The sequence below is a fragment of the Rhinatrema bivittatum genome, chromosome 1, assembly GCF_901001135.1.
Source record: "Rhinatrema bivittatum chromosome 1, aRhiBiv1.1, whole genome shotgun sequence".
Lineage (NCBI taxonomy): Eukaryota > Metazoa > Chordata > Amphibia > Gymnophiona > Rhinatrematidae > Rhinatrema > Rhinatrema bivittatum.
Genome location: NC_042615.1, coordinates 724,462,219 through 724,480,745, shown reverse-complemented (window position 1 = coordinate 724,480,745; position 18,527 = coordinate 724,462,219). Strand labels below are relative to the sequence as shown.

The 18,527-nt window shown below is 44.7% G+C and overlaps 2 protein-coding genes across 2 annotated transcripts in view; one reads left to right on the top strand and one right to left on the bottom strand.

Annotated features, from left to right (window-relative positions):
- The window catches only part of DHX29 (DExH-box helicase 29), a 226,813-nt gene extending 215,156 nt beyond the window's left edge, over positions 1–11,657 (bottom strand). Inside the window, exons 1-2 of the mRNA XM_029577204.1 lie at positions 11,248–11,657; positions 1,690–1,760 (exon numbers count right to left, since the gene is read on the bottom strand). Of these exons, the coding sequence (XP_029433064.1) occupies positions 1,690–1,760; positions 11,248–11,632 (456 nt within the window). The 5' untranslated portion in view covers positions 11,633–11,657. The remainder of the gene's footprint in view (positions 1–1,689; positions 1,761–11,247) is intronic.
- The window catches only part of MTREX (Mtr4 exosome RNA helicase), a 325,983-nt gene continuing 319,108 nt past the window's right edge, over positions 11,653–18,527 (top strand). Inside the window, exons 1-2 of the mRNA XM_029577212.1 lie at positions 11,653–11,889; positions 17,856–17,990. Coding sequence (XP_029433072.1) covers positions 11,756–11,889; positions 17,856–17,990 — 269 coding nt within the window. The 5' untranslated portion in view covers positions 11,653–11,755. The remainder of the gene's footprint in view (positions 11,890–17,855; positions 17,991–18,527) is intronic.

The following is an 18,527-nucleotide window of genomic DNA, read 5'->3' as shown; positions in this document are numbered from 1 at the left end:
GTGTAGCTGCGTACAGACATTGTCCACTTGCTAGTTCAGAAGTTCATACCTGCAGTGCATCATAGGTCATGGAATGTGCTATTATCAACTTATCAAATTATCTCATGAGCCTGCTATTAATATCTTCCAAAATTTTGATAACTGGTAGTCTTAATATACATCATAACTAAAGCCAGGGCATTTTTCAGGAATATGTGGATTTATTGATTTCCCTGCAGTTGAAACAGTACGCATCTACTACTACTCATTGTGGTGTTCCTGGTGGCTATATGCATGGCACGTCACATCTCTGAATTGCATGCATTGTTTCGGGAACCTTTCGTCTGGATGACTCCAGGAGCTTTACCACTTCGTACCGTTCCATCCTTCTTGCCCAAGGTAGTGGAGTTTCATTTGAATCAGTCCATTTCGTTGCCATCCCTAGATAAGCACAAGGACGGGGAAGAATACCGTTTCCTCCCTCATTTGAATGTCAGTAGACTTTTGGTGCGGTATTTGGAAGTTTCAAAACCAGTCCGAAAGACGGACCACCTGTTTGTCCTTCACGATGGAAGGAAGCAGGGCGAACCAGCTTCGTGGGCTACTATAGTTCGCTGGATTAAGGAGGTGGTCACGGCAGCCCTATGTGGCGGCAGGAAAGCCATTACCTTCTCAGGTTAAAGCTCATTTCATTAGGGCTCAGGGTGTAAGCTAGATTGCGGTCTCCTGTCGACAAATGCCCAGTGGCGACGTGGTCCTCCTTGCACATCTTCTCCAGGTTCTATCGCCTGGACATACAGGTCTGAGAGGACGCAGCCTTTACAAGGGCGGTGTTAACCGGACCATGGGCAGCCTCCTGCCCCAATTGAGAGTAGCTTTTGTCCATCCCACTGGTCCTGAGTCCATCTGGTTACACGCTAGGAAATGGAGAAATTACTTACCTGATAATTTTGTTTTCCCTTAGTATAGACAGATGGACTCAGCATCCTGGCCACGCTACCCAAGAATGGTGCCAAGGATTTGCCCGTGGAGTAGATAGCGATTCCAAGAGATTATGGGTAAGCCGTCATCCAGTCCCTAGATCAGGACATCTACATTCTTACTGGGGTTCAGTGTTTATGAATGGACGAGTACAGTTACGGTTATCCATTTTTAATCAAGTTTTTTCAATAGTTATGTCCACAGTGGCTTTTGACGAGAATACTGAAGGGCTGAGGTCACTGCAGGGGTGTATATAGGGTAACAATCGCTTTGAAATCTGACTCAGTCTCCATCTGCTGGTAGGGAAGCATAACTCATGGTCCTGAGTCCATCTCTCTACACTAAGGAAAATGAAATTATCAGGTAAGTAATTTCTCCAGTGAAGAAAAATGGGCATTCCACTGGCTTACCTGCTCTACTCTAGACTTGCTAGCAATGACATTGGTCTCTAAGTCGAGGCATATTTTATTTACATTTACTATTTTGATTATTATTTCAAGCTCAGTTGTACTGGTTACTCAAAAAACTTTCCAATATCTGTGTAATTATCACCTTGCCACAGACTTGATGTAAATGGACCAATCCAGAAATAAAGAAAACACCAGCAAAATGCAACGTCAATTACTACTTTTAGTTTCATAATGCTCTTTCCTCATGTGATCACCAAACTAAAGAGATCTGAGAATTGTTTTCAGTTTGAATCTATGACTTTCTGAAATATATACTCACTTTCAAGATGGATTTATCCAGGTTTACAGAATTTGAATCTGCTGAGGAACCAAAACTGTAGGTTTTCGGACCTGAACATCCAAAATAATAAAAAGAATAGAGAACATGATAATAAGCATATTGTTTCTATTTAAAGTATTCTTTTTTACAAAGTGCAAACATGATTACACACACAAGAAAACTGAAAATACTTGATACAATAGTACGATTTGTACTATTATCCTCATCACAGTTGGGAAAACTGAGGCAGAGAGGTGACATGACCTGCCTCAGATCATAATGAAATCAAAATCTCAAAACCCGCATCCACCAAAAATCTTAAACAATATTTTTATGTTTTTATCTTTGTTTTTTCTGTTAAATCTTCTTTAATTAATTTATTGTAAAACATATGGATAAGCACTTTTGAGAAAGGTTATAAGGAGATACAACAGCTGAGATGATCCGTTGGTGAGCGGTGACCCCTGAAGAAGAATTAATTTTCGAAACCTGGCCACGTCGGGTTCAAGCGCTCCTGTTCAGCTCATACAGCTAAGTGTTCCTTTCATGTCGGCATGTGTTACAGCCTTATTGAAATAAGCATTTTGTTAATGAAATAACATTGTCTTCTAAACACTGCAGTGGCAAACTGCTCCCATTTTTGAAGTTTACATTTCTGAACTTTTTGACAAAAGCATTTAAAATATTTGAAATTTTTTTGATAAAAGCATTTAAAATAAATGGGTGGATGATGGTTCGTTCATGATTAAAATTAAAGAGAGGGTAACCTGGATGGTACCTTTTCATATTTATGAAAGGACCACCTTACACCTTATAAATATTTGTTTTTACAATAAATTAAAGAAGATTTAACAGAAAAAACAAAAACATAAAAATATTGTTATTTAAGATTTTTGGTGGATGCGGGTTTTGAGATATTTTGATTTGGGTATTACCTGCATTGGTGGATTTTGGTGGTTAAGATCATAATGAGGCAGAACTAGAATTCATAGCAAGGAGTTCTGTTGCCAAATCCACAGATTTAAATGCCAGCCTGAACCTTTTACTTCAAACCTTAGCTGGTAGAGTTTTAACAGTTAGGTAGAAATAAGCCAAACAAATTGTAGGTGATTTTTTTTTTTATTGCTCTTATTACAGTTCAGATTAGCTTTAGATAGTTGAGATCCCCTTCATCAGGTCAAGGCAAAATGAACAAGGCATGAAGGTGCCCCAGTACAGAAGCAAATTGCAGGTTTCATTACAATGGTGATATGGTGGTGTTTTCAAAGTTGTGAAGAAATATAAAGTAAACTGACAGCAGGATTTGCAGCTGCAGGAAAACACTCTTTACAGCTTTGAAAATAAACACTACCCTACCACTATTATAATACAACCTGTAAATTTATTGGATATTCGGACAAACCGAAGCCTAGCACATTTTGCAGTGATGTGATGAAGACAACACACTATTTTATAAAGCTATGGAAACATATTGCTCATGAGCAAGGATGCAAAAATCTCAAGCATCAGGTTGTCTTAAGTGCCTAGAATTTAAGACCTGGAGCTTAAGAAGAGCTATGGCCCATCAGCACATGCAAAACATAAAAAAGGAAAATTGGTTCTTACCACGGATCAGTCCAGATTCCTGGGTTTTGCCTCCAGCAGATGGAGACAGAGAAGTTTTAACAGACTCCGTCCTATATCCCTGAAGTGCCACCTAGAGTCTGTCAGTATTACACTGTACCCAAGCAGAAAAAGGTCAAACCTTAAACTTCCAGTGAAAAACCAAGTTTCTCCCCCCCTAAGAGCAGAGGGAATGAAAACTCGTAACGTAGTGACCACACTAGCCCCATACTCTTACCCTGAAAAAAGGGGAAAACACATTATCAAAATATTCGATAAATTTGCAAAATATAAATACCAACCAGCCGAGCAGACTGTCCATTACCCTATGGGCGGGACTCTGGACTGATCCATGGTACTACAGGAACAAAACTTAGCAGGTAAGAACCAATTTTCCTTTCCCTGTACGTACCCGGATCAGTCCAGAGTCCTGGGATGTACCAAAGCTTCCCAAACCAGGGTGGGACTGAAAAGAGTTCCGCTCGGAGAACACTAGCTCCTAAAGAACCGGGATCTGGTGCCCGGACACCTAAGCGAGAATGCCTAGCAAAGGGTGAGTAGATGTCTAGGTAGCTGTCCTACAAATCTCTTGCGGCAACACCTGTTGACACTCTGCCCACGAGGTCGCTTGCGATCAAGTAGAATGATCTCTAAAACCAACTGGAATCAGACAGCTCTGCACCAGGAAAGCAGAAACAAAAGCTGCCTTCAGCCAGCGTGCAATAGTAGCCCTTAAAGCCTTAAACCCTCACCTGGGCCACTCCACAGCACGAACAGATGAGCCGAGAGACAGGACCTGTTCGTGAATGCCAAGTAATGCTACAACCCCATCTTTACATCCAATTTCCTTAAATAGTTAGACTCAGGATTAGAAAACTCCAAGCCCGCAAAGGAAGGGAGCTGCACCAACTGATTCACATTAACAGAAGTCACCATTTTCGGAACCGTCCGCAAAGAGACCCCTGTGGCAGAAGCCACCAGAAGGAGTCTCTGCACGACAAAGCCTGAAGTTCCGAAACACGCCTTGCGGAAGAGAGAAAGCCCCGAGGAAGACCACCTCCAACGTCAAATCCTTTAGAGTAACTCGCTTTAACGGCTTGAAAGGAGCATTACAAAGGCGCGAAATACCAGATTCAGCTACCACGAGGGACAGGGGTTTCGAACCGGAGAAAGCAGATGCTTAGCCCCACGCAGAAAACGAGCCACATCAGGATGGGATGCTAGAGGTGCGCCCCGCCCCTTTCCCCGAAAATAACCAAGGACTGCTATCTGCACTTGCAAGGAATTAAAAATCAACCCATAAGATAGACCTGCCTGTAGGAAGGCCAGAACATCAGTAATCGAAGCGCTAGACAGTTCCACCTGAAGATCCAAACACTATGCTTCGACAACCCCCAAACTCTAACCTACACCATGGGGGTAGAAGTCCTACGAGAAGGTAAGAAGGCGGCAATTACTGTGTCCGAGTAACCCTTGCCCGTTAAGCCCCGCCTTTCAACCGCCATGCCACTAGATAGAAGCGATCTGCCTCTCGGAAAACAAATGGGGCCCTGTCGGAGGAGGTTCGGAGATGGACGAAATCAAAGCAGACAGTCTACTACTAGATTCAGGAGGTCCGCAAACCATGGGCGCCTTGGGCACTCCGGCGCCATTAACAATCACCCTCTATGTGGCGCAGAACCTTGCCTAGCAATGGCCACGGTGGGAAGACACAAAAGAATGTCCTTCGGCCATGGAAGGACCAGGGCTTCTATCCGTTCTGCTCCTGGCCCTCATCGTTGACTGACGAATCGAGGAGCCGTGGCCTTGTGAAACGTCGCCATCAGATCTATGGTGGGCCTGGACCAGCGGTTACACAGGAGATGAAACGCCTCCCCGGAGAGCTCCAACTGGTGACGGCTGGGGTAATCGGCCTGCACATTGTCCATCTCGACAATGTGAGAGGCTGCTATCTTGTATAGATGATGCTCTGCCCAGTTGAATATAGCTGAGCTTCACCGGACGACCCTTGTGTCCGCCCTGACGACTGAAGTAAGCCACCTTCTTGAACGGCCAGAAGGAATCCGTACTTGTCCATTGACCCTGTACCGCTCTCTTTTGACCGACTGCCCGCCAACCGAGAGACTGGCATCGGTAGTTAATACAAGTCAAGAGGGAATTTCCAAAACCATCCCTCGACTCAAATTGTCCAGACAGAGCCACCAAGGAAGACTGGAACGTGCAGAGTCCGGCAGCTGTAGGAGAAGATAAAACTGTACAGCGAGAGGATTCCAATGGGAGAGCAAGGCGAACTGGAGAGGATGCACGTGAGCAAAGGCCCCCGGGACCAGATTAAGAGTCAAAACCAGAGAGCCTAAAATCTGCAAAAAAATTCCAAACCCTGGGACGAGGCATAGACCACAAGGACGCCACCTGAGCTAGAACCTTGGTTAGTCTTTCTTTGGTGAGGAAAGCCTTGCCCAGGAGCGTGTGGAACCGAGCCCCCCCGGAAAATACAAGGATCGAAACGGAACCAGATGACTCCCATCGGGATGGATAACATCACCCAAGGAGTTCAGCAGCTGTAAGACTCTCTGGACCGCCTTCCTATAAAGTTCATCCAGTTTTGTTCAAAACAGCCAATTGTCCAGATCAGAAGGAGGGTGTATTAGTTCCTCCCTAAGAGCCGCTGCCACGACCACCATTATCCTGGTGAACACTCGGGGCACCTTCGCCAGACCAAAGGGCAGTGCACAAAATTGGCTGAGGACTGCAAACCCCAGATACTTCTGATGATCTGGATGAAGAGGTATGTGCGAGTATGCTTCCGTCAAGTCGAGCGATGCCAAAAATTCCTCCTTGTGGACAGACGCTATCACCGAGCGAAGCGTTTCCATGAGAAACCGAGAAATTGGATGTAAAGATGGGGTTATAGAAACATAGAAATGACGGCAGAAGACGACCAAACGGCCCATCCAGTCTGCCCAGCAAGCTTCACACATTTTTTTCTCATACTTATCTGTTTCTCTTAGCTCTTTGGTTCTATTTCCCTTCCACCCCCGCCATTAATATAGAGAGCAGTGATGGAGCTGCATCCGAGTGAAATATCAAGCTTGATTAGTTAGGGGTAGTAGGGGTAGTAACCGCCGCAATAAGCAAGCTACACCCATGCTTATTTATTTTACCCAGACTATGTTATTCAGCCCTTATTGGTTGTTTTTCTTCTCCCCTGCCGTTGAAGCAGAGAGCTATGCTGGATATGTGTGAACTATTAGTTTTACTTCTCCCCTGCCGTTGAAGCAGGGAGCTATGCTGGATATGCGTGAAGTATTAGTTTTACTTCTCCCCTGCCGTTGAAGCAGAGAGCTATGCTGGATATGCGTGAAGTATCAGTTTTTCTTCTCCCCTGCTGTTGAAGCAGAGAGCATTACTTGGCATTCACGAACAGGTCCCGTCTCTCGGCTCATCTGTTCGTGCTGTGGAGTGGCCCAGGTGAGGGTTTAAGGCTTTAAGGGCTACTATTGCACGCTGGCTGAAGGCAGCTTTTGTTTCTGCTTACCTGGTGCAGAGCTGTCTGATTCCAGTTGGTTTTAGAGATCATTCTACTCGATCTCAAGCGACCTCGTGGGCAGAGTGTCAACAGGTGTTGCTGCAAGAGATTTGTAGGACAGCTACCTAGACATGTAGCGTTCGAGTGATACTCTTTAAGTTGAGGATGGGACGGAGGTGCCGTCCTTTTTGGGCACTACAAAGTAAATGGGAGTAGCGACCACGCCTTAACTCTCCCGCAGGTACTGGAACCATGGCTCTCAGCTCTCAGACGCAGTAGGGTATACAGTACTGCTCAACGCTTTTGCCGGTAGGAGCACGGGGAAACTCGATAGCGTTTCCGGAGCGGTTGAGCAAAATCTAAAGCATAGCCATGTGTTATATCTTGGACCCATTGGTCAGAGATCAAGTTGGTCCACTCCTCCAGGAAGAGAGACAGCCTTCCCCCGATCTTTGTAATTTATTTATTTATTTATTTTTAATTTTTATAGACTGAAGTTCTTGTAAGAACTACAAATCACTCTGGTTTACATAAAACGATGAACTGCCCAAAAGAGAAAGGGGCTTTACATGGAACCATAGAACAGTTGGAACAATATAACCAATGACAATTTAACATAGTAATAAATAAATATTATATATACAGTTAAACTATTTAACGTAGAAATAATGACATATTAAGGTTACAATAGAAATACAATAAAATTGCGGTGAACCTTTGGATTCAGAGATTGTTGTACAGTTGCAAAGACATGATAATAAGACTTGGTGTGTTATTCATGATTTGGGGATAACTAGTATTTAGGAAGTCCTCCCGTCTAAGTAGTGTAATGGAAGAGTGAACTGGCCTTGCTTCAATGCATGGACTTGATGCCCCCATGGTTCTACAGGGCTCCTTCCCTGGCCGGACGCCAGCCATGAAAGGAGTGGTTCCAGGAATGCTGACAGTGAGAACCTGGATGGGATGAGGATCCGGAGGATAGTGAGGAGCGAAAACGACGATTCCCCCGGAACCTCGGCCGCTAAGGAAAGGAGCTCTGGGACTGAGGCTTATCATCCGGCAACTTATGGATGTTATTCTCTCCCAGAGACTTCATCATGTCCTCCTACTGTTAGTTGAACAGTAGCTTCCACTTGAAAGGTAAGTAGCTGAGCCTTAGAAAAAACATCCGCCGACCAGTTTCTAAGCCAAAGGAGCCCGGGGGCTGAGACGGCTGAAAACAGAGTTCTGAGATCATACAGAGCATCAGCCCCGTAAGGCACTGCCGCTTCTAGGAGACCGGCCTGAGCCGCTTCTATATCCGGCAAGGACGCTGCAGAATGCAAGTGCTGAACACACGGAAGGCTTACTCGTAGTGCACAACTACTGCCAATGGCTGCCCACACCCCAAGGGCCGAGAACTCACAAATTTTTCTTAAGCTGCCCTTCCAAAATTGGTTTGTTTTTTTTATCTTGCAAGTCCTTCAGAGCCATCATCCCTGTGACCGGGATTTTTTTTTTTTTTTGTGTACTGCCGAGATTGTCACGTCCAGGCAAGGGCTACAACTTGGCCCTAGCTCGGCTGACTTTCAATCCTAGGTCCAGAGTGTCCCACTCCCGAAACAAGAGGTCAGTTACCGACATATGGAAAGGAAAGAGCAAGCAGGACCTCTGAGTCCCAGCATCACGGGATCATCAGCACCCATGCGTGCATCCTCCTGAGGGACTTCAATTCCCAACTCGTCCAGAATGGCTGGAATGAGTGAACCCAAATCATCCCTCCGGAACAATTGGACCACCTTCGGAACGCCACCGTCTCCCACAGAGGAACCCCTTTGATTGGTACCATGGGGTTGGGAATCCTGCACTGCGTCCGGACCCTGAGAGCCCTGCAGAGGAGTTACCCCGCTGTCCGAAAAATCTGAAGATGAAGTATCCACTGGATCCGAAACGGACCCGAGGAGGCGCATGGATTTTGATGACCCTTCCACCAGACGGGACTTAGGACACTTATGAGCGGAATAATGAGACTTTGCCACCCTGGCGTCTAGCCGTCCTTCTAGCCTCAAAGGCATTGTGAAGAACAAAAAACGAAGTCAGAGGAGAATGACGAAGACGACCCTTCGGAGACCCCCTCCCCCCCCCCCCCGGGGTCATCCTCCTGTGACCCGCCCCCCCGAGACTTCTGGCCGCAGAGAAAAGGAGGTGGGGGAATTCCCTTTCCACATAGCAGTCAGCTCCTGCTTCCTGAAGGTCTTCAAAATGCCCCCCCCCCCCCCCCCCCCCCCCGTTCCCATGCTGAGCAGGAATGGATCAGCTGGCAGGCCCTGCGCTCCGATTCTGCAGGCTCCCCGTGCTGTTTTGAACTGCTGCTGTGGGGATGCCCCCCCTGCAGGCACCCCCCCCCAACATGCCTTCACCGCCCGACATGCAAGCGACCCAAATTCCATCCCGAGAGGACCGCGAGGCAGGCCGCACTATGTGGCATTCTCAGAGAGCTAAATTTAGCCGAAGAACGAGAAGGGAGGCGGTGCGCCAAAATTAAAACGGAAGGTTGAGCCCGTGGCTAGGTGCGGATTGGCGGCGAAAATGAGAGATGAGGCACCAGAGAGAGCGCTGGGCCGGTTACAAAAGGAGAAAATCAGCTGTTACCTGCTTTTTTTTTTTTATTTCCTCAAGGAAAACTTTGTGCTTTCTCCATGCTGAGGGTGAGTGAACCGGGCTCCCTGGTATCACCCTCAGCTGGCAGTCACAGGGTCACCAACCCTCTGCCCTTATGCCTCTACTACCAGGGTGGATGGTCCCACCAGGACCTGGCAACCCCCTGGGAGGCTTGTCACCACAGTCGGCTTTAAACTCTTCCTTTTTTTTTTTTTTTTTTTAAGTTACAATGCCTTAGCAAAATACCTACAAACAAAAACATCCAAACTAACAACCATCAAAACCAACAACTAATTTGAAAAGGTAAGACCCAACTAGGAAACCCAGACATCTGCTGGAGACAGAGATATACTGACAGACTCTAGCTGGCACCTCAGGGGTATAGGACAGAGTCTGTTAAAACTTCTCTGTCTCAATCTGCTGGAGGGGAGGCAAAACCCAGGAGTCTGGACTGATCCGGGTACGTACAGGGAACAGCCTGATAATGACCTCATTAGTCCAGTCAGCATGACAGAATGTTTATAATATGCAGAGCAAGCGACCTCAAAGGCCTGTGCTCCCATTACCACAGCTGTCCTGTGTGCGCGATACAGTAAAACAAAATATTTAAATTAGGGCCCGCGGTAAAAAGAGGCACTAGGGACACTAGCGCGTCCCTAGCACCTCTTTCTGGACAGGAACGGCGGTTGTCAGCAGGTTTGATAGACGACGCTCAATTTTGCTGGCGTTGGTTCTCGAGCCCGCTGACAGCCACGGGTTCGAAAACTGGACGCCGGCAAAATTGAGCGTCTGGTTTTCAACCCGCGAGCCGGGGACCTCGACTTAATATCGACAAGATATTAAGTCGGAGGGTGCACAGAAAAGCAGTTTTTACTGCTTTTCTGTACACTTCCCTGGCGCCGGCAGAAATTAATGCCTACCTTTGGGTAGGCGCTAATTTCTTAAAGTAAAACGTGCGGCTTGGCTGCACATTTTACTTACTGTATCGCGCAGGAATGACCAATAGGGCCATCAACATGCATTTGCATGTTGCGGGCGCTATTAGGTTCGGGGGGGGGGGGGGGGAATTGGACGCGCGTTTGACGCGCTAGTACCCCTTACTGAATAAGGGGTAAAGCTAGTGCGTCAAAAATGTGCATCCAAATGCCAGTTAACAGTGCGCTCTGTACTGTATCGGCCTGATCTGGTACATCCATTGCCAAAATCCAATATACTACATATTAAAAAAAAAAAGGTAAAATGAGCATGGTCTATTTTAATGGACTACGTAGTATCTAAGCCCCCTAGTTTAAGCGATATGGAGGCTATAAACAAAATACACACAAAAAAAAATGGTATTAAGCAGGGCTTCCTCCCTTTGGCCACCAAGATTTTTGTTTAATGTATTTCCCACAAACACTTCAAGTGTACGTGGCGGGCTACCCACTTTGCACATAGAGAATTTGTACAATACAGAAATAAGAAAAACAAAGCAAAATGCTTTCTAATTAATAAGAGAGAGTAAGGCTGACTTCTTGAAATTGGGGCCAAACTGAGAAATCTACCAAGTTAAAGGTATTCGAAGGTCAACTTAAAAAGATATATAGGTCTTAAGGTTGAAGTGAGGGCTAGGCGAGAGTGCCCAGGCTCTTTCAAATACCAACAGAGGATTGCTTCCGCAGTAGGGCTTCATTAAACTTCACATCATCAACTCTACTCGTTTTCCCCTAAACCACAGGCTGATGCTTTAATAAGCCGGACCATGGCAGCGGCAGAACCCGATCTCAGAGTTAAGCTGCAGGATATACCTTGCTTGCTTCTGGGCTCCCGGGGCACGGCCATTACCTTGGCCGGAGCCGGCCTGGCACTGGACTTCTTACTCGGATCCTCCCCTGCGGCTCCCGGCTCTCCGCTGCTCCGAGAGCGAGAAGCCGTAGCAGATGCCACGGCCTGGAGCGCCGCCGCATGGCTACCTCGGTGCTTCTTATTCTTCCCTCCCATCGGCTCGGTGCAGAGCCAGAGTGCCGGTGAATCCACACCGTGGCTCGCACGTATACCGGAGATACACAGCCGACACGCACAGCGGCGAAACCAAACGGCAGCCAATCGGAGCCATAGACCAGCACTGCTTCCGGAGCTCAGGGAGTGATTCCGGTTCTTCTTGTCAACCAATCCCAACTGCCCCGCAGTCATCCAATCTGGGAAACAAGTGTGAGCGCAATCGTGGCGGTTGCTATAATGATTGGTCGCGTATTCAGGGAAGATTTGATCCGTGTCGGCACCCGTTTGTAGCTCCTTTGCGGCTGCGCGGTGTTCATGTTGTCTCGTCCGGGTGGCTGCGTAGCTGAAGTCATGGCGGAGGCCTTCGGAGATGAGCTGTTCAGTGTGTTTGAGGAGGATGCTGCCTCCGGCGCAGGCAAGAAACAAAAGTCAACCGACCCCAAAGCTGGGTAAGCATGTAAGGGCCTGGCGGACAATCTGGGGGAAGGTGGAGCCGGGACCCGGAGGAATTCTCTCCCATCCTGTCACAGGCAGCATGGTTTTCTTTCTCTAGTAAGCTGTCAGGGAGGGTTGTGATTAGTTGCATTACTCCTGAATTAGGCAGGATAAAATACAATAATGGAAGCATTTTCTAAGATGCTGCCCATCAGTTTTGAGATCATGGCTATATCTTAAAAAGATAATACGAAAACCGGATGGCACTCCCTGAAGTTAGTAAGTAGCTCATTTAAAACCAATTGAAGAAAATTATTTTTCACTCGGCGCATAGTTAAGCCCTGGAATTCATTGCTAGAGGATGTGGTTACAGCAGTTAGTGTAACTGGGTTTAAAAAAAGTTTGGATAAGTTTCTAGAGGAAAAATCCATAACTGCTATTAAGGTAATTAATAAGCAATAATAACTTGTGACTTATCTAATGTTTGGGTACTTGCCAGGAACTTGTGACTTGGATTGGCCACTGTTGGAAACAGGATACTGATCTTGATGGACCCTTGGTCTGACCCAGTATGGCATATCTTATGTGAAACATAGTAACATAATGGCAGAGAAAGATCATACCACCTATTTTGGTCATTCTCACCATCTGGTGATAGGCGGACTGTAGATATATAAAATAAACTGTTCAACTCTACAATTTCACCACTCTGTCAGAGATTCTCTGTTCTTGTCCCATGCTGTCTTGAATTCAGATACTGTCCTTATCTCTAGCACCTCCACAAGGAGTTTGTGCCATGCATCCACCACTCCTGTAAAAAATAAATAAATAAATTTAAATTCCTTAGTTTACCCCTGATCTCACCTCATGATCTGTTGTTCTAGAGCCTCCTTTCCTTTGAAAGATGCTCACCTCCTGTGCATGGAAACCTTGGAGATAATTAAATATCTCTGTTGTATTTCTCCTATTGTGTGTTCAGATAGGATCTTAAAAACATATGCACAATAACTTTTGTGGATAATTTATAATGTTGGACTTAAATATATTAGTTTACAAAGATTCTGCAAAGCTCTAGGTCAGGCACCGCCAAACTGTGTCAAGACATGTTAGTGTGTCGCCTGCAGTTTGAAGAGGTGTCGCCCGGTCCACATAGCAGCAGGGCCAGTGGAAGCAGGGAACTACAGCAGGAAGATCGGTGGGGCCGTGGTGGAACTTACCTCCACACAGCCCGAAGAAAAGGGGCACGTTCACTCCTCCTTCCTGCCTGCGCAGCCCCGGAAGAAAAACGTTGCTGGAGCAGCATGGGCAGGAAGGAGGATGAGCATCTGCTGTGTACAGAAGAAGAGCGGCGTTAATGGGCAGCTGCCCCACGTCACGGTGGCCCGAGAAGAGGAGGAAACCTGGTAGTAGGGCCGCTGTGAGAATGAGAACATGATTGTGTGTTTGAGGGAAGAAGACAGATGGAGAGAAAAGAAATAGAAAAAAAAAAGACCCTGTAAAAGAATTGGCAAAAAAACAAGAAAGGGAAGGTGGAAAAAAAAAAGCCTGTGACCAACTGATTAGAAAACTAAGATAAGACAGCAAAGGTAAAAAAAATACTTTTTAGTGATTGGCATATGTTATCTTTGGGAATGTGCAAGAGTAGCATTTTCTCTATGCCGATCTCGCAATGTACAAGATCAGCATGGAGGAAGTGGAAGCCCGCAAATATTTAATATCGTGAGGCCTGCACAGAGGAGGCAGCAGAACGGGCTTCAGTGCCAGTAGCAGCAATCAGCACCTTCCCAAATATCCAAGTGGCAGCAGTGACAGCAGAGCAGAAGAATGAGAGAGACTCTGAGGTTGCTGGCAAAAGAAAGAGAGTGGGGTCTGCCTTCAGTGTGGGCAAGTGTATGAATAGGAGTCTGCCTGGGGGTGTATATGTGTGAATGTATGGGTGCCTGCCTGAGGCTGTATCTGTGTATGAGAACGAATGGGTGTCTTCCTGGGGTCTGTCTGTGTGAGAATGGGTGCCTGCCTGTGTATGGTGTGTGTGAGAATGAATGTGTGGGCGTAACATTATGTAATCCACAAAAATGTATGTATATATTTAAGGAAACATACATAAATTGTCAAAATACGTTTTGTTCGTTTAACCTTTAACATCTGTGTCGTGAAATTATGTTTGTCTAAAAAATGTCACCAACATGAAAAGTTTAGAAAGCTCTGCTCTAGGTGATAGTTTACAGCCAATCCAGTAGCAATTGCCTATTAAGTGACTTTCATATCTGTTCCTAGGGTGTTTCCTTAGAAGGATGTCTAACATTTTTATACCATCTTCCAGGTCAAAAGGATAATTCAAAGTGGTAAACAGTTATACTGTACAAGTAAATCAACAAATCTAAATGAATGTTATAAACATTAAAATACCATCAGGATTGTCCAACTATATCCAACACAGACCACAGAAATTAATTCTCAGGGCCATAATATGTGGGAGCTATTTCCTTCCAGTTGCAAATGGAGGTGTTGCTTCTTAATTTTAAACTTTAACTAAAATGATACTTCTAAATATTTTCTAATATGCATTTACAATTGCTGGATTTTCCTTATAATTAACATAAAGATTTTTAGTTACCTATGGATAACTAAACCTTGTTTTGCCATCCTGAAGAAGATTATTGTGGAATACCTAGAATCCTGTGCATAAGCGGTACAGTATGGGTTCACTAGGGAAAGTCATGCTATTTATTTATTTATTTATTTAAGGGTTTTTATATACCGCGGCACGTTGGGAAATACCACCTCGGTTTACAGAGAACATTAAATTAGCAACAAGTTTTACAATCCACATCAGTTTACAATGAACATTAAACAAACTAAACAAATTCATTTTCTTTAACTAGGCGACCAAGATTCCTCTGCCTTGTCTGTCTGCCTGCCTTTCTATTCTGTGTCTTGTGATTTTGGCCCTAGTATTGGGGTCCTTTTGCCTCTTTTTCTTCTTGCTTTATCCTTGTGTCTTGTCTTGTGGTGCACTCCCCTATCTTGTTTGGCGTTTGTTTGTGGGCATTCTTCTGTTCTTGGTTCGCCATAACTCAGTCCTGCTCTGAGTGCCTTACCATCCCTGTTCAAGTGCACCTCCTGCTAAGTCCTGCTAGCCACCAGAGCCTGAGAGCTCAACTCAAGGGAGAAGTGACCCTGTTCGTGTGTAAGCTAGCTGTTTGTTGGCCCATCTCAGCTCTTGTTCTGGGGGTTACCCAAATCAGCACCCCGAGCCATGACACTGGCAAATTTAGAATATCCCAGTATGTTTTGATTATTTATTTATTTATTTTTTTAGATTTTTATATACCGGTGTTCCTGTATTAAAATACAGATCACATCGGTTTACATTGAAACATAAAAATTACGCCAAGAGGCGGTACATATAACAAGGTTATGGAACTTGGAAAACATGGAAAACAGGTTCGAAAAATAACATTGAGAAAATTGATTATTATTAATAGCCTAGGTGTTTTTAAATAAAGAGCAGGTGAGATAAATTATTCCAAACTACCTATTTCAATTGCCAGCCAGGTTGCTAATACAACCAGAAATATGCTTTGATTTGTCTATGCAAATGCCAGATGCCTAATAAATAAGATGGAAGAGTCAGAATATATGATATTGAATGAAAATTTAAGATATAATAGGAATTGCAGCAACCTGGTGGATGATATTAGAATGATATCAGAACGATAGGTGAGGTCAAATTGGTGGAGGGGTGGTGCTTTATGTTAAAGATAGCATAAAGTCAAACAGAATAAAAATCCTGCAGGAAATGAATTGCACTTAGGAATCTCTATGGATAGAAATTCCATGCATGATGGGGAAAGAGTAGCTTGAAATGCTAACAAATTAGGCAACTCAATAATGACAGATTTTAATTATCCAAATATAGGTTGAGTAACTGTCTCATTGGGAAATGCTAGGGAGGTAAAATTTCTAGATGCCATAAATGACTACTTGGAGCAGCTGGTCTGGGAACTGACCGAGAGGGAACTACTGTATATCTAATCCTCACTGCAATGCAGGATCTGTTGTGAGAGATAATGGTGGTGGGGCAGGTTGGGAAGAGTTAACATAATCTAATTTAACATAATTACTTGACGGGAGGACATTAAGGAAAGCTTCTGTGGTGGCATTTAATTTCTAATGGAGACTATGATTAAATTTCATCTACCATTTTATTTTATGTGGACATATTTTATTCTTCCCTACATGCAAGAATAATCCAAACTATAGGTATACGATGCTGGGTTCTATATAAGGTATTGCCACCCGGGAAAAGAATCTTGGAGTCTTTGAGGACAATACTCTGAAATCCTTGGTTCAATGTGCAGTGGTGGTCAAAAAGCAAACACACTGTGTTAGGGTGCTTTGAAAAGGTTTTCTTCTTATCAGAATATTTCAGGAGAGCACGAGATTGCCAGCAACACAATTCAGAAGCAGACTCTTGAGAGCCTTGTTTACACAATAGGTAAATCCAATTCCTTTGCATTCAGGCTACTCCGCATGGGTGGGTTATGCACCCCTACCAGCAGATGGAGGCGGAGACAGCTGACTTACTGATGTCTCTGACATATAGCCCCGACATCAGCCTGTTAGTATTCTTCGTCTCCAGCAGATGGACATGCATTTCCCTAGTGGGATTGCCTGTTTAAAAAAAAAAAAAAAAAAAAAAAAAGAAGAAAATGAAAACAAAAGAAACAGATTTGAGCTCATGAGGAGAACCCAGTCTGTCTCTTCTTCAGTTGAGCGTTTTGAGCTGCTGTGGCTTGCCAGATTTAGGTTAAAAAAAAAAAAGGATTGGAGGAGCTCAGTAGTGAATGCTTGTGCCCTCTCCACCATAGCCACTGGCTCGGTTGAGATTTCAGTCAGTGGAAGTCTGAAATCAGGTGAAAAAATGAGGAGCCCTGGATGGAAAGGCTGAGGCTATCCTCAAGCAGGCATCTGAGGTGGTGGCAATGCATTTGCAAATAGCTTCTTGCTACTCTATGGTGCCTCGGGCAAGCTTGCATCTCACTCATCCCTGCATTAGAACCAGGAGCTGCATTTCTAGCTGATGTGGGCTGTGACTCAGTGCATTTGACCACTAGAGGAATAGCTTCTGTTATAGCGGCAAGACACCTTTGGTGGCGAAGGAATGACTCCTCTACAAGGAAAGATTTAGGGCCCTTCAGATTAGAGAACAGACAGCTGGGAGGAGATACGATAGAGGTCAATAAAACCATGAGTGGGGTGGAGCTGGTATCTAGGGCAGCATTTCCTCAGGTTTTCAGAATATCTGTGAAGAATATGCATGAAACAGGTTTGCCATACACTAAGTCTCAATGTATGCAAAACTCTCTTGTGCATACTTATTGTGTCAAACCTGAAATCCTGGTTGTGTAGGTGTGCCTCCAGGAGAGGGTTGGAAAACACTAAAATGCGGAGCAGTTACTTATCCTTTCCAATAGTACTAGGGTTGGGGGACACTAGGAAGCTAACAGGTAAGTGCATTTAAAAGAAATTAGAAAAAGTATTTTTCGAACTAAACCGAGGAATTTGCTGCTGAGAATGTGTGGAAAGCAGTTAGTGTAGCTGGGTTTAAAAAGTGGCCTAAGCAAGTTCCTGGAGGAAATGTCCTTAAACATCTATTAGCCATGTAGAATTGGGGAAGCCACTAATTAATTATCCCGGATTATGAACAAAATGAATTGAATCTATTCTTTGGGATTTTGCTGGGTACTTGTGTCCTGGAATGGCCGCTGTCAGGAGACGGGATACTGGGCTTGATGGACCCTTTGCATCTGACCCAGTGTGGCATATTTTATGTTCATAAGGAATTCGGTTCAGCTACCAGCAATTGTAAAGTGTGCTTTACAGTGAAATAACGGGAACAAATGCATTTCAGTGTTAGGCATGATGAGTGAGGGTAGAAGTGGACTTTACGTTCTCTTTTTTTTTTCTTTTGTAGTAAACGTGCTAATGGAAAACCCCAAATTGGTTCCGTGGGAGCCACGGGAAAGAGTAAGCGAGAAGCAGAGGTTGACACTGAGGATACAATTTTTGGAAAGAAAGCAAAATTGGACTCAACAGCAGAAGAGATAAGGTAAAGATGGGAACTTGGTTAAAGAATAGCTCTCATAAGGAGAACTGTTCCAGATTCTATGGCATATCATTTTCAGTGGTTTCAAGGAAGGAAAAAGCACTCCTCCATTGCCTCAGGTACAAACTTAGATTGGAAGCCCTCTGGGGTTAGGGAAATACCTACAGTACCTGAATGTAATCCACTTTGAAGTGCTGAAAAAAGTGCAAAAAGTGGAATATAAATCCAAATAAATAGAAATAAATGGATGAAAACTTAGTTATGCTTGAATATCTGTTGCACAGATGTTTGATCGTAGACTTCCAGCTTGTGCTGTGCATACCATTAAATGTCTTGCTTTTAATGCTTCTGGGTATTAACGAAAGGGTATCTCAGCTTTTGTGATTTAGTCCAGCATGCCTCAGAAATGTCTGGAGCATGCGTCCCATATGCATGCTTTGGCATAAGGAGACTGTGAAACTTGAACGCAGCACCATTTTTTCCAAACTATGAGGCCGATGCAGAAAGGTGTGTTAAGCCAAGTGCCCGGTTTTACCTTCA